The sequence below is a fragment of the Crocodylus porosus genome, unplaced genomic scaffold (genome assembly GCF_001723895.1).
Source record: "Crocodylus porosus isolate Cpor-Errol unplaced genomic scaffold, CroPor_comp1, whole genome shotgun sequence".
NCBI classification, from domain to species: domain Eukaryota; kingdom Metazoa; phylum Chordata; order Crocodylia; family Crocodylidae; genus Crocodylus; species Crocodylus porosus.
The window spans coordinates 5,162,819-5,176,772 of NW_017728921.1; the positions used below are offsets into that span (position 1 = coordinate 5,162,819).

Below are 13,954 nucleotides of genomic sequence, written 5' to 3' on the forward strand. Positions count from 1 at the left end.
CATCTTATTTTGCTCCCATCAATTGTGGTGCCCTCGCTGTACATTTTTTCCGGGAGAGACTGTAGGCTGGCCTGCAGAGGGAGATGCATGCCACAGCAACGTGGCTAACAGTCAACCACCATCACTACACCGTGTCACTGCTCCTGTGGCCATGCTTGTTTTGGAGTAAGGTCTTGGTATTGCCAGAGCACTGTCACACTGTTGCTGTGGTTGTATTAATAAATGTCCCCAAGCACCTTGCATTAGGGCAGACTTCTGAAGGGAACTCGTGCCAGCTGCCCTGTTCCTCTCAGAGACCATGAAGGTAGCTCACGGAGATCTCCAAGCCCTGTCTGGGCTCTGGCCTCCTTCTGAGAGCTGTCTGGGGTTTGAGACTGCGGGCAGTCTTCTGCTTTTTGTTCCTCCTGCTTTGAACGGGCAGATCCTGTCCACCCCAGAATCCATTCCACCAAACATGAGAGCATAGCTGTGCTTGTGATGTCAACCTCGTGAACTGGGCCTAGACATTGAGGAGCAAGCACTATGGGGCACCTGGCTCTGTGTCTGCTCAGTTCCCTCCGGCACCGCAGTGGAAGCCACCCTTGTCCCTCTTCCCTGCCTCAGACGATGGGAGGTGTTTTTTTCTGGGAGCAGAACGTTTTTTTTCTCCCTTGCTCCACGGAATGGGTTCATTAGGGATTCTGCAAGTGTCACCAGCTAATTAGTGTCATGTTAATTGAGTATTCACGATGCTGCCACCTCCAAGGACAGCGGTGCCGGCATGAAGGGGAATGCAGATGTGTGTCTTTCATTCTGCCCGGCTGCTAGGAGGATTAAAGCAACTGCAGAACGCGCTGTGCAGCTTGGCAAGGGGTTTTGGCCACCTGAAGGAGTACCCGATTCCAGCCAGACCACTGCAAAGATATGTTCGGCCTGGATGCCAGCCCCTGCTGGCACCACCTGCATGCTTGGTAGGAGGAAGGCGTTATTTGCCCATCCCTAGCATGAGCCAAGATCCAGAGAGGTGTATTAGCAGAAATGGGGACCTTCATCGCCACGCTTCCTCCATGGCATCCCTCTACCCCGATGGGAGCACGACAGAGTGATTTCTTGGCTTGTCCTTTGAAAACAATCCCTGTGCCCGTAAGTGGAGCCAACAATGAGGCCTCATGAGGAAGTGCCCCTGGGCACGGGGGACACATCCAGCAGAGCACCTCCTCCAAGCTGCAGTCAGCCTGCACGCCTTGCCTTCATGCTGGATATCATGTTCGCCATCGCAGCTTCTCCTTAGCGCTGCAGGGCTTCTGTGGGGTGGCTTGTGCCCAGCGCCTCCGTGTCATGGATGCCCTGAGGCCAGGCCCTGTACTCAGCCTGGGACATGGGAGGCCGAAAGGATGTCAGGACCCATGAGGAGTGTCCCACAACTGGAGCTCTGAGCCAAGCCCAGCTCATCCAGCCTTCCAGGTCTCTTCTGTCCCTGGTAGAAATCAGGGCACAGCCCCTCGGGTCCAGCCAGGCACAGTCCGTGCCTGGGGGAATGAATGCCCGGAGACAGGATGGATGTCAGATGTGTCTATGCTAGACAGTGAAGCTGCCGGCCTGGGTCAGAGGGAGAGGGCAGTTGTTGGGGGTGTGTAGGAGAAGGTGTGGAGCAGGTGTGTGTTCAGTTCTCACTATAACCTGCCAGAGCCCATGGAGAGGCCCCAAAGCCGTGTGCCCCAGGGCACTGTCAGAGCCAGCCGGCCCTTGAGAGCCAGGCAGGGGAAGTCTCTCCTGGCAAGTTCCAGGAGCTGCAGCCAAGGCTGGGCCCGGGGATCAGCTCCCTCAGCTTCCTGCTTTGTGTAACGGGGATTTCATTCAGGATAATCCCTCGCGCGCAGGGACCTGAGTCAGCAGCTGGGAGAGCGCAGTGTCTGACCTATCTGGGCCCTGCTGGTGAGGGGGGAAAGATTCCCACCTTGCCTTGCTGTCCCTGTGCCTCAGGCTGCCTTGGCACGGCTTCTGCCCCACTTTCCCTGGGCAGCCTCCGCGCCTCGATGGGGCTGTCCTGCACCTCACTCCAGCAGCCTTGGCTTCCCCAGCCCAGCAGAGCAGGGGCAGGCTGCCATTTGCTCTAGCAAAGCTGTCGTTCCCTAGGGTGAGGACAGCCAGCCTGTTCAGCGGCCCACCGCCTGCCCCAGCCGGGGGCACACAGGCTCTGCCCCGGGCAGACGCAAGCCCCCTTTGTTGCCAGCAGCATGGCCTTTCTCCTCCCCTGTTTCAGTGTCACACAAGGTGGTGTGCGGGGGTTTTCACCAGAGGGAGGATGTCTTGCTGTCCTGGCTCACCTCCCATGGACAGAGACATCTTTTTGCCTAACCCTGTTCTCTGAACATCTTTTTTTCCTGCAACTTAAAAAAAAAAATTCAGCCTGAAGAAGTCACTGGCACGAGATGTCAGCCCAAAGTGTGAACATGTGATAGGGTTTTATAAGCAAGTCAAAGAGCGGTTGTTTAATTGGGACTTGTTGTGTGACCATGATAATCATGGAATAGATAGCGTAGGTACATGCAGGTCTGTGGTCTCCTTTCTTGCTCTTGCCCTCGAGACCCAAGCTCATTTCAAACTTGGGGCGTTTGTAAGAAGACGGCCTCTTCCACTATCGACTGGTTTCTCTCTGTCATCCCCTCCCTTTGTTTGCGGAGGCAGCTCCATTAGCTTTACTCCATGGTTTCTCGCCCAGAGGGTCCAGGCCCTTGCATCCGTATGTGAAGTGTAGATGGCTGGACAAAGCCTTTGCATGCATGTGGCGTGATCCTCGGACCTGTGCCAAGCACAGACGTGAGGGTGCCTCCATGGACGCCTTACAGCTGCCCCTGCCCAGGGTCGGCTGTAAGGCGGCTGCAGCTCCTGAGCGTGCCTCTCCCTCAAGCCTCCCAGCAGCAACATTAAATCCTGCTCAAAGGGCTTGATTTTAATTGGCTTAATATACTCGTTAATAACAACGTCTATTTAAGACACCTGTAAAAAGCCCATAACATTAACTTAATGGGAGAAATGGCTGGCGAACTCCTCTTCAATTCTGCCTTTTAAATTAGTGAATGAAGGGTTTAATGGGAAGGACAGATAAAAGGCAAGGATATTGGCTGCCCCAACATGTGCGTGTGTATACTACCTCCCCTTAAAGCCCCCTTTTGCCCTGACCGTCTTGCACCCGTTCGCAGCAGGGAAGGAGAATACCTGAAACTAAAACTCAGACAGGAGACTCCTCCCAGAGCCAGCTCCAAGATGGCAGGTCATCTTGGTGCCACGTGTAGACTGACTGAGTGTCTGGTGGCAGAGATAATCAAGGACTTGTGGCCTCCAACTGCCTGCGCACCCCTCCGCTCCTGGTACAAGCCTGGAGGGAAATCCCTGGGCAGCACCTACAAGGTAGGACCATTGCACACTGTACCGTCAGCTTCAGAAGCAGGAAGACTCCTTTTATGTTAAGGCCCGGTAGCTGCTAAGTCAGGGGCGCCCCAGCGAAGGACAGCAGGGCTCAGCGGTCCATGCTTGCAGGGCATGCTCTCCTGGCTGACAGCCTGTATGACCACTGGACATTGCCATGGCTGCCCAAGGGGAGAGGAGACCATGATTCAGCCCTGTCAGTCAGTGTAACGTAGTGCCTGGGGCTGGCCCTGCACCCATCTGTGGTAACTAGAGTGATTGCAATGTGGAACAGATCAAGGCTGGAGGCCGGAGACTCTGCAGGGCTGCCCCTCCATATCACCAGTCCAGATGGCTGCACCTTGGTGACCACCTGGATCCCACTGCCATGACGTTAGGTCCCTACGGTGGGAAACTTTCCAGCAGGAAGAGCCTGGGCTTGCCGGGGTGGGCAGTTGTGCTGACATGGAAAGTTCGCCAGGGGCAAGAGTGATGCTGGCGGGTGCTGGGAGCTGGCTGGAGGCTGGCATCCAACACTTGCTCTTATCCCAGGGAGCTCTGGAAGCAACTCCACCAGCAAAACCACACCTGAGCCAACACACCTGGGGGAGCTCGGACTCCCCCAACACCACTGGCCTCCGTGTCCCAATGAATGTAACCCTGGGGGGTGGCTCAGTCCCACAAGACACTAATTGTGCGTCATTTCCACCTGGCAAGGGAGCTGGTTAGCCATAGAAGTTCAGCTTGCTTCGAACAGCACTCTAATTAGCTAAAAATGAAAGGGGATATTTCATACAGCGGCAAATGGCTCACAATTAACTTTGGGTTGTGCACAATGAGTTTATTCAGTAATTACTGTTCTCATGCCGGCTTGGAGCGGGCAGCGGGGATGTTGGTGCAGCATGTGCATGTGCGTGTATGTGCGAGACTCGTAATTCTTCGTGGCTCACTGGAACAATTCCTCTCCGTTCTTTCGCCTTCTCGGGTCTCTTGCTATGTCTTCTCACACCCATTCACATCTTGTCAGGCCATCACGTGCCACCTCTTGCACAAAGCTGGAAGGCTCAATACACAGCTTGATCGCCTAGCTATCTGGGATGCTCTTCCACGTCCCTAGGACATGCAAGGCACTGGCTGGCGGTCAGGAGAGAAGGGATTTGGAGGCACCCTGGTAGCCAGGACATCCTTTCTGGATGGCCTCGATGCCTCCTGTACCTGTAGGGAGGATCCAGCTGTAACGGCTTTGACGTATGACTGTAGCAGCTGCTCCTCTTACCACAACAGCTCCCTGCTTGGCTGCCCAGCAGCAATTGCCCGGCTGAGCTGGGCTTACGATCCTGAGAGCCGTAGGTCACTGCCAACACCCTGCTCCCTGCACTGCGGTGGGAGGGGACACTCCTCTTTCCTCCATGCCTTCATTGCACAGGCAGGCTTGCCACAGAGGGGGCCTGTTTTCTGTCCCTCTGTGTTGTCCTCCAGGTGCTGCAAGAGGTACGGGCATCCCACATCCCCTTTCCACACCTGCTATGGGAGCCCCACGGTTACAAAAGCAGCCCATCCTTTTTGGGACCAGCACCATGGGGTTACTTGGCAGTGGTGTGAAAAGATGGGCCCATCTTCATAAAGAACGCGTGAAATGCTTATACTATGTCTTTTTCCATCCCATTACTTTGACTGGAATTGAGAGCATGCAATTGCATTTGAAGCCCCATGCGCACCTCCCTCAGCCTCGGTGGGACGGCGGAGCGCCAGGGCGCGCTCTCTGCTCGCTATTGGTGCAGTGAAGGGGAGAGATTACGGTGCCGCGCAGAGACCAGGTTTTGTTTCCAGTGCGCCATCATTACGGGCTGGCGTGCTCGCCGGAAAAGGGCCCCCCGTGGCTCTGCAAAGAAAGATTTCTCAGCATGCCGGGGAAAGAGGTTTCTGTGAAACCGTGGTGCTGGAAATGCCTCCATTACCGCAGATGGCTTTGCCGCTGCCTCACAACGGGCTCAGGCCTATTTTACATGTAGGGTTTTTTCAGGAAGATTGTAATAGAATCGCTGGCTCTGCACTTACAGGGGGAGCTGCAACCTGGAGCAGGAGTGCAGCCTGCTGCCCGGGGAAGGGGGACGCGTGCTGCTCACCACAGATGGTGTACCTGGGGTCACTGAAACGCCAGGGCCCAATCCTGTCCAGTGCTGAGCTCCCTGCCCCCCCAAGCCCAGGATCAATCAGGAAGCAGCCGGGTGCTTGGTGAAGCCAGGGCAGTGCCAGCTGGACCCATCCACAATTCCAGCCTGGGTTCTCCTTCAGACTTTATGTGTCTGCCAGCGCCTGCTGGCTGGCATTCCCCTGGGAGCAGCCTCCCTTGGTTCCCTTGGCAGGGTTGTGTTTGTGACTCTCTCTGGAGCAGTGTCCGGCCTGTCTCCCACTAGAGTGGAGCAGAAGCCAATCCCTCTCTGGTCCAGCCCCTCTGGACCCTGGGGGCCACAGGGCTGGAAGCAAGGGCAGCAGTCAATAATGGGCAGTGTGTGCGCTTCCTATTCTGCCGGCAACTTGCAGAAAGCCCTGGGTGCCATGTGCTGCTGTGCGATGGCAGGCTTGCCCAGGCATTTGTGTCTGCTTCAGAGCACCAAAACTTGCAACCAGCAGGGTTCCTCGTGGTGATCTGGCGTGGGGGTAATGCAGGACGTGCAGCCCTTGCAGACCCCTGGCTGGGCTAATCCAGGTGCGCGGGGGCAGCCCCTTTGGGCTTGCAGTGCCTGGAGCGACACCTCCTGTGTGACCCGGCCACCTCTCACCAGTTGCAGCCACGTGAGCTGAGCTGTGCAGCAGGCAAATCTCATGAATTTGAGGAAGCAGGGAAGGGAGAGACTTGTTGTCTTAGGGCCTCTCAAAGGCAAGGTGCAGCCCAACTGCCAGCAGCTCTTGTGCCTCCATTCGCTCCGTCCGAGGCCCTTTGCTGTACCATATCCAGAGGGATGATGGAGAGGAAGAGGCTGCCGTAACTCATAGTCTGTGTGTGTGTGTGTCAGAGTGAATGTGCGCACACACGCGCACATAGAGATTTTAAACACCTAATTTATTCCATCTATTAGATAGATTTTGTAGATTTAATCATTTTCACAGTTGGTGGCTCATTGGATACTCAAGATAAACTCCAAATGAAAGGATAATGTGTACGACAAATGAGTTTTCACACCAGAATGGCAGAAACTGGCTTGGGAAAGAGTTTGAGAGGAACAAAAATATATACATATATAATTTTTTTTCGGCGGTGGCTTTTGCTGACTCTAGTAGGTTACCACAGTTAATTTCACCAGTTTTGTTCATCTGTAAAATTGCATAAAAGTGACATTTTTGTGCTCATTATAGGAACTGCTGATTTATAGCTGGTAAATGGAATGCTTTTCCATTTTTGGTGAGGCACTCGTAGCGGCTCAAAGCACCCATGAAATTGCTTGTATAATGTAGTTTAAATCCAATCTCAGAGAAAGATTCCCCCGTTGGGTAAAGTGACATTTCCATTCTCCACACTGAGTTTATTTTAGGCCACTTAGAAGTGACTTTAGAAGAGAAAGGGGGCAGGTTTGTACTGTGACCTCATTTCTGCCGAGATCAGGTACAAAGAGCACTCGATGGAAATGACTTGCAAGAGGGCTCCGGCTCCCTGAAGCCTGCTGCTGTGCATAGGGTTTGCACAAGTTTCTTTCTGTTTTTTCCCCCCTTCTCCCTTCAAATTGGCCCAGAAAAACTTTCAAATGAGCAGCCTAAAATTGTCCACGAAGAACAGATGATTGACTGTGAAATGATCAGGCAGCAAGATGAGCAGAGGCGAGAGCAGCGGGCGACAGGCAGCGCATTTCAGAATAACTGAATAGCACCTAAGTAGCCGGGCACAGCCGGGTCACCGGGGACCGGAGTGGGAGGGATGAGTATAAGTGTCTGCAGTTAACATGCAGGGATGGGAATAGCTGCATCTCTGGTGCTGCAGTGCCAGGCATGTCCTTCCCATCTCAGGCATCACTAGTGTCAGGGCTGGCCGGCTGGTGGCTAAAATAGAGACGCTCCCTCAACACAAATTATTTACTGCCCCAACTTTCCCACACCACTTCTGTGCCACACCCCTCCCCGGTCCCATCTTCTGGGGGAACTGAACTCCAGCCCTCCACAGCTGAGGCTAAAGGCAACAGGAGCCATGATCACTGGCTCCAGGGCCTGGTGTGGTCGGACAAGGGCCTTCTGAGCTGTGGTGAAGGGATGGGAAAGTGCAGCCAAGCCTCAGGCTGTGAGGAGCCTGGACCACTTGTTTCCTCCCTCTCTGGCCCGGACAGAGATGGCTTCGTGCCCCTCTCCCAAACACCCAGTGCCCAGCAGCCACCAACGTGCTCCATAGGAACACACATTTCTGCACCCAGGGTGCACATCTGTGCACATCTGGGTGCACACCCTGGTGCACACATCTCTATGTGAGCACCCTGGGGAAAGGCAGGTCAGCCTTCCGGGCTGTGGGGAATGTCCATGTCTCTCCAGAGCCGCCAGCTCCCAAGGCGCTTCTAGAAAACCAAGTCTGGCAGGACCGGCTGTGCCCGAGAGCCTGTGTCAGGGTTGGAACGCAAACGGCTTAATGACCAAAATCATCTATCTCCCCCCCGGTTTATAAGCATAGCTGGGAGATCACTGATCTCAGGGGGGTAGAAATGGCTCTGCTAAGTTTGCTGGTTTAAACGTCCCTTTTTCCATGTGGACCGGTCTCTCCCATGGCATGGAGGAGAAGGGGAGGGCTGCCAGGCTGGGCCTGGGCCTCCCAGGCACCACAGCCCTCTGCCTTTGCATCCAGCTCCCTGTAGCAGGGCGTGCAGACAGGCCCTCCAACCTGCTCATGCTTGCAGGGTGCCCCGTGTCATAGTGGGCACTAGTGCAAGCAGCTGAGGGTACCTTTCAGGAGAGCAGGGCTGGGAGGGAAGGTTTATAGAGGTGCAGCTGGGTGTCATGCTGGGGATGGGGGGGGCAGAGAGGGGGTCTCACTCATAAAGCAAGCATAGAGCACATATGTGGCTGTCTGCAGCAGGTTGTTGGGGGCGTATATTGTCCAGGCAGCTTGTATGTATGGTATCACACGTGTGTGCAGAGGCTCATATGCTGGTGCTGCATCGAGCAGCCGGGCCAGCTGGATGCTTTGCAGAGTATCCTTCACCCCTCCCTGACTGTCTGTAAGGAAGGGGTTCCCGCTCTGGCAGCAGAGCCAGCCAACTCCAGGGCACAGAGGGTGACGGCTCCAGCTCAGTGCAGTGCAAGCAACTCCGTATTTCACTTGACACATTTCATCCTAGAAGTGAATAAGTGGTGCACAGGCAAGCAGTGGCTCTGCAGGGATGGGGCTGGGAGCTGGGAGCCCTGCACCTGCCCTATTCAACTTGGGACCCCCACGTGCCAGAGCAGCAACACACCAGGCAGGCTGCTGGTCCCCAGAGTTGGCACAGGGGATGGGGTGAGGGGATGACAGCAAGGGCCTGCTCGGTGCTACCTCCAACCCAGGGAGGCTCTGGCAGCCCAGCTTACCCTGGGTGCAGGCCACACTGCCACATGGAGGCTGCAGATGAGTCTGACCTTCCAGCCACGAGTCGCCCCTGACCCAGGCTGGCAGAAGGACCCAGGAGTCCTGGTTTCTAGTTCTCTTCTCCCACCCTGGGGTACAACCCAAGCTGCCCCCCGCCACTTGTGCTGGAGACCCCCTGTGTCGCAGCATCCGCTTGTTTGCAGGGTGTGTACGACGTGGGAGCATAACACTGTGCTCTTGCTTGTGTCTCCTAGGTGAAACGGCAGTCTCCATGCATTCCCCACGCTACCCCAGCCCGGCTGAACTGGACGCCTATGCACAGAAGGTGGCTAACAACCCCTTAACCATCAAGATCTTTCCCACCAACATCAGGGTTCCGCAGCACAAGCACCTTAACCGGACAGTCAATGGGTACGACACCACGGGGCAGCGCTACAGCCCGTACCCCGTGCACGCCGGTGGCTACCAGGGCCTCCTGGCCATCGTGAAGGCCTCCAGCAAAAGCGTGGTGAAGAACGCGGAGGGCAAGCGGACTAAGATGTCCCCCGCGCAGGTGGGTGTCGCCCCCTACCCAGTGTCAAGCACTTTAGCTGCAGGCCCCGCCTGCACCGGGCAGTTGAATTACCACGGGGCCCAGAAGCAGATCGAGGCTCCGGTACCCCCGAACGTGACCGTGGCGACGTCCGTGATCCCGCTCGCGGGCCGGAGCCTGACGCTGCCGCAGTCCAACCTGCCCTCGATCCAGAGCATCATCTACCAGATCAATCAGCAGTGCCAGGCCCAGGGCTCCCAGCAGGCCTGCCAAGGCGTGGTGGTGACCAACCCCAGCCCGGCCAAGCACGGGGCCACCGCCAGCTTCGCCACTATGGCAACAGCTGGTGCTGCCGTGGCCTATGCCGGCGCCCTCCTGCCAGATTGCCGCAAGGGGGCCGACCTGGCCATCGGGTCGAACCCAGCCCTAGCCATGGGCCCCAAGGCAGCCGTCTACCCAGATGGCATGGATTACCTGCTGTGGCAGCAGAAGCAGCAGCAGCTCCGCATGTACAGTGGGGGCAGCGGCGGGGGGGGCGCCGTCAGCAAGTCTCCGGAGACGTGTGCGGGGGTGTCACGGCCCTACAGCCTGACAGGGGCAGCGGAGAAGGTGAGCTCGTCCCCGTTGAACTGCGTGGGGATGCACGGCAACTTCTCGGTGGGGCAGTACTTTGCGCCCCCCTGGAACAGCATCCTGGTCACCCCCAACAGCGACTGTTACAACCCCCCCGAGCTCGCCAACGGGCACCGCGAGCTCGCCGTGCACCCCTCAGATGGGCTGCCCAGCAAGACCCTCTGCAATACCTCCATCCTCAGCAGCAGCCTCCAGTCGCTGGAGTATCTCATCAACGACATCCACCCGCCCTGCATCAAGGAGCAGATGCTGGGCAAGGGCTATGAGACGGTGTCTGTCCCCAGACTCTTGGACCATCAGCACGCCCACATCCGCCTGCCCGTTTACAGATAAGAGACTGCCACTGCTTTCCAAACACAGGGCGCTGGCGAGAACGGGACTGACAGCCACTCTCCTCTCCAGCACCGCCAGGGGATGTGATGGAGCGAAGGCGAGGGAGGAGGGGGTGGGCTTGGCTTGACGCGAGGGAAGGCCCAGGTGGGTCCCCCCCCACCAGAGACGCTGGAATGCACTGGGGCCGTCGAACTGGACATGCCCGAGACCCGCCGCAAGGCCGAGGAGGACGGACCGCTTGCTTACATAGCTCAGAAATCGTTTTCTTTCCACGAATGTGAACAGGGAATTGCTACACGTTGCTGCTATCCAGGGAGAGAAGGCTTCACTCTGTGTGTGTGTGTGTGTGTGTGTGTGTGTGTGTGTGTGTGTGAGGGTGTGCGTATGTGTGCATGTGTGTGTGTGCGCACGCCAGCCGGAGTGGCACGGCAGGAGAGAGCCTCAAATCCGGTCCCACACTGAGGTCCGATGAGAGTTTTAAATAGAGAGAGAGAGAGAGATGGTCCCAGCCCCTCCCCTGCCCCCGGTAACTCCATGCAGCTTGGTCACAACCAGAAAGAGCTAATTTTGCCTAATTCCTAGTCGAAGTCCGTAACTTGCACTGCTTTGAGTAAAGCTACCGATCTGGGGACAGTCTGGAGGCTATTTAAGTAAAGAGGAAAAAAAACACTTGAAAACTTGAACAGATTATTTTTGAGTTGAAGATACTGTACATTTTCTGTGTTGGCTGCTACAGGAAGAGTCTCCTCCTCCCCTTCCCCCACCCCGCCCTGCCCCAGCCCGCGCCGCTTGGGCCTAGTCCGTTACTTTAACGAGCCCCGGAGTTTTTGATGCTTTTCTAACCGGACCCATTCCCTCGCCCGGTTGTCGGCACCGCAGCCGGAGAGCGGCGCCACGCTACGGAGCCGGGGAGCAGGCTCTACATTTAAGGATATTTTACCCTCCTCATTCTTCTTGCAGGTTTTCCAAATATGCCCATACGCCCAGCCCAGCCCAGAACCGCCCCGGGTAGAGAGACAGCCTGAGAGGACAAAAGCGAGAGGAGTAGAGGGCAGGCAAATCACCCACAACAGATCCCACACTTGGACCCTGCCTCCCTTTTGTAAAATGCCCAGGCCCCTGTCCCCACCCCACTGAAGGAAAGAAGCTGGGGCCCCCTCCCTTCCTCACCGGCAAGCCCACGTGTCCCCGGCTGCTCGTCCCTTTCTCTCGAATCCGGCTGTGCACAAACGTAAACCCAGCTGAGCACACGAGAAGCAATTTCGGTTTGATCACCCCGAGATGAATGCAGAGCCATTGCGGGGCGTGGGGCACTCAGAGGGGGTGTCCCCTGTGTCCACTGCCTCTCCTGCCCCCTCCCAGCCAGACCCAGTAACAGAAACGTTTCTCAATGCTGAGATTTCCAAGATCTTTCTTTCTTTCTTTTTCTTTTCTTTACTGTCAACGATACCTTTGTTCTGTTTTAGAAACAACTTGCAGGTGAAGCGTTGTAGACTCCCATTTAACGATGCATCTAGCCATTGTACCGGGTTGTAATTTGCATACTTTATGTTGTTTTTTTTTAAAAAAAGCAGTTCCAAAACGTTCATTATGGTCTGTTACGCGGTACATGTAATTATGTGTTTAATAGGATTTATTCATTTATAAAAGGAAAAAAAAACTGGCAGTTCTGCATTACCAGGAAACACCAAGTTTTTTCGATGTTTCAAAGGAAAAAAAAAAAGCTACCCCCAAGAAAACCCAACATGATTGTGCTCAGAAAAGAGGTACTGTATCCTTAAAAGGCCTGTTCAAGCACTAAGTGCATTTACAAATCTCTGAGAATGTTTTTTTTATACTAAAATTGACCATTATATTCTACTGTGAAAAGTGCTGTCTGCACTAGATTGTTTTAAAAATGAGAGAAAACAACAAAAAAAAAAAGAGAGAAAACCCGCAAGCTGTGTGTCCGGATGTTGTTTTTCCCAAAGTAAAACCAGGCTATCATTGGATGTGTGTGTGGCTTTTGTTGGGTTGCTGTGGCCTCTTCTGGATCATCCCATCCCATCCGCAGGGGCAGGGAAGGGCCGGGGGTGCCAGAGTCATCTCTGTGGTACCAAATTTAATTGCATTCAGAGTTCGGGGGGTCCCCTGATCCGTGGGGTGGGGCAGTCTGGTGCGTGGGAAGTCGGCAGTCTTGGTTACAGCGCTACCTAGAAATGCAAGAGCAGGTGGGGACGTCTCACAGGTGCAACAGTGCACACCACTGAGCAAGTACTGCCTGTCCTAGGGTCTTGGCATGGCTGTGTCCTAAACCCCGGAGATCGCTGGTGGCTTCCAACCAGGCCCGGTCAGCCAGGGGAGCCCTGCTGTCCCAAGGGGAGGCAGAGGGAGGGGGTGTTCGCTGCTGTTGCTGGCACTTGGGGTCCTTGTACCCATCCATCTGTGCCACTGGGCAGTTCGCCCCCCCGCCGGTGCCAGCGTGCAGGGTTCCCAGGCGATCGGATTAGCGCGTCCTTCGTTCCATGCCCTGGTGGCACCATGCTGGTGTTACCGACGGCATCTGCATGATCTAAAAACCCAGGGAGAAGGAGAGACTCCTCTGTCACCAGGTGCTTGGGGCCAAATTGTCCTCTTGGGTCAGCACCGCCGGTCTCTTCCTCTGTGTCCCTGGACTGCGGAAGGCGCCAGCCCTCACCTCCTCTCCCGGCGCTGAGCAGAGCAGAGCGTGCGCTCTCCCTCTCGCGTGCACTCTCGCTCTCATTTTCTTTATTGGAATGTGCAGGCCAAGATGTATCTTGCTCATAAGCGCCGTCCCCCCGCAGGAGTCCAAATTAGATGCGGTGCCACCTGGATAACGATCAATCATTTATACTTGCCCTAGGAATTCCCCTGTAACTTAGAAATAAAAGCTGTCAGCCGGGATGGCGGAGCCAGGAACTGCGGCTTTCAGAAGAAAAAGGAGAAGAGAGGAACAAAGACACGAGGCGAGGACGTGCCAGCAGAGCGACAGCGGTAAGGTACGGCTGGCTGTCAGCGCGGGCACCCTCCAGACGGATGGGGTGGCCCAGGCTTGGATGGAAGAGCAGGGATGGCTGGAGCTGGTTCCAGGCTTGTTTGCAAACCCTAGCCGCTGTGTGACTGGCACCGGGAAAGGGAGGATGTCCCTCTACCTTGCTACCTTAATGCCCACGAGGTCCTCGAGGAGGGGTGGGTGGCCGTGGCGAGCCACCTCCATCTTGCGTCTAAGGAAAGCCTACAAATGCCCAGCCAATATGCCACTCGGGCATTTGTTCCCCTCTACTATCGCCTCGCTCGGTCCCTCGGCTCTATCAAAGGGTCTCAAAAAGCATCGTCCCATGGGGGTGGTTTCTGCCCCACCATCTGATGGGAGCTGCCCACCCTGTGCCCGTGCTGCGCGGGCCCTTCCAGCGGGATCAGGGCTGTTGGACGACACCCGCCCCCCCGAGGCAAGATTGCAGCCCCTGCACAGGCCTGGCGCAGGGTGAGCTGAGGGAAGGGCGGCGTGTGGGATGATGGCTGCCGGT

The 13,954-nt window shown here is 55.9% G+C and overlaps 1 protein-coding gene across 2 annotated transcripts in view; it reads left to right on the forward strand.

The window, feature by feature from the left end:
- Window positions 1-12,418, forward strand: part of FAM222A (family with sequence similarity 222 member A) — an 89,129-nt gene extending 76,711 nt beyond the window's left edge. For both annotated transcript variants that reach the window (XM_019538854.1, XM_019538855.1), the window contains exon 3: window positions 9,184-12,418. In XM_019538854.1, the coding sequence (XP_019394399.1) occupies window positions 9,184-10,427 (1,244 nt within the window). In that variant the 3' untranslated portion in view covers window positions 10,428-12,418. The remainder of the gene's footprint in view (window positions 1-9,183) is intronic.
- Window positions 12,419-13,954: the final 1,536 nt, after the last annotated feature.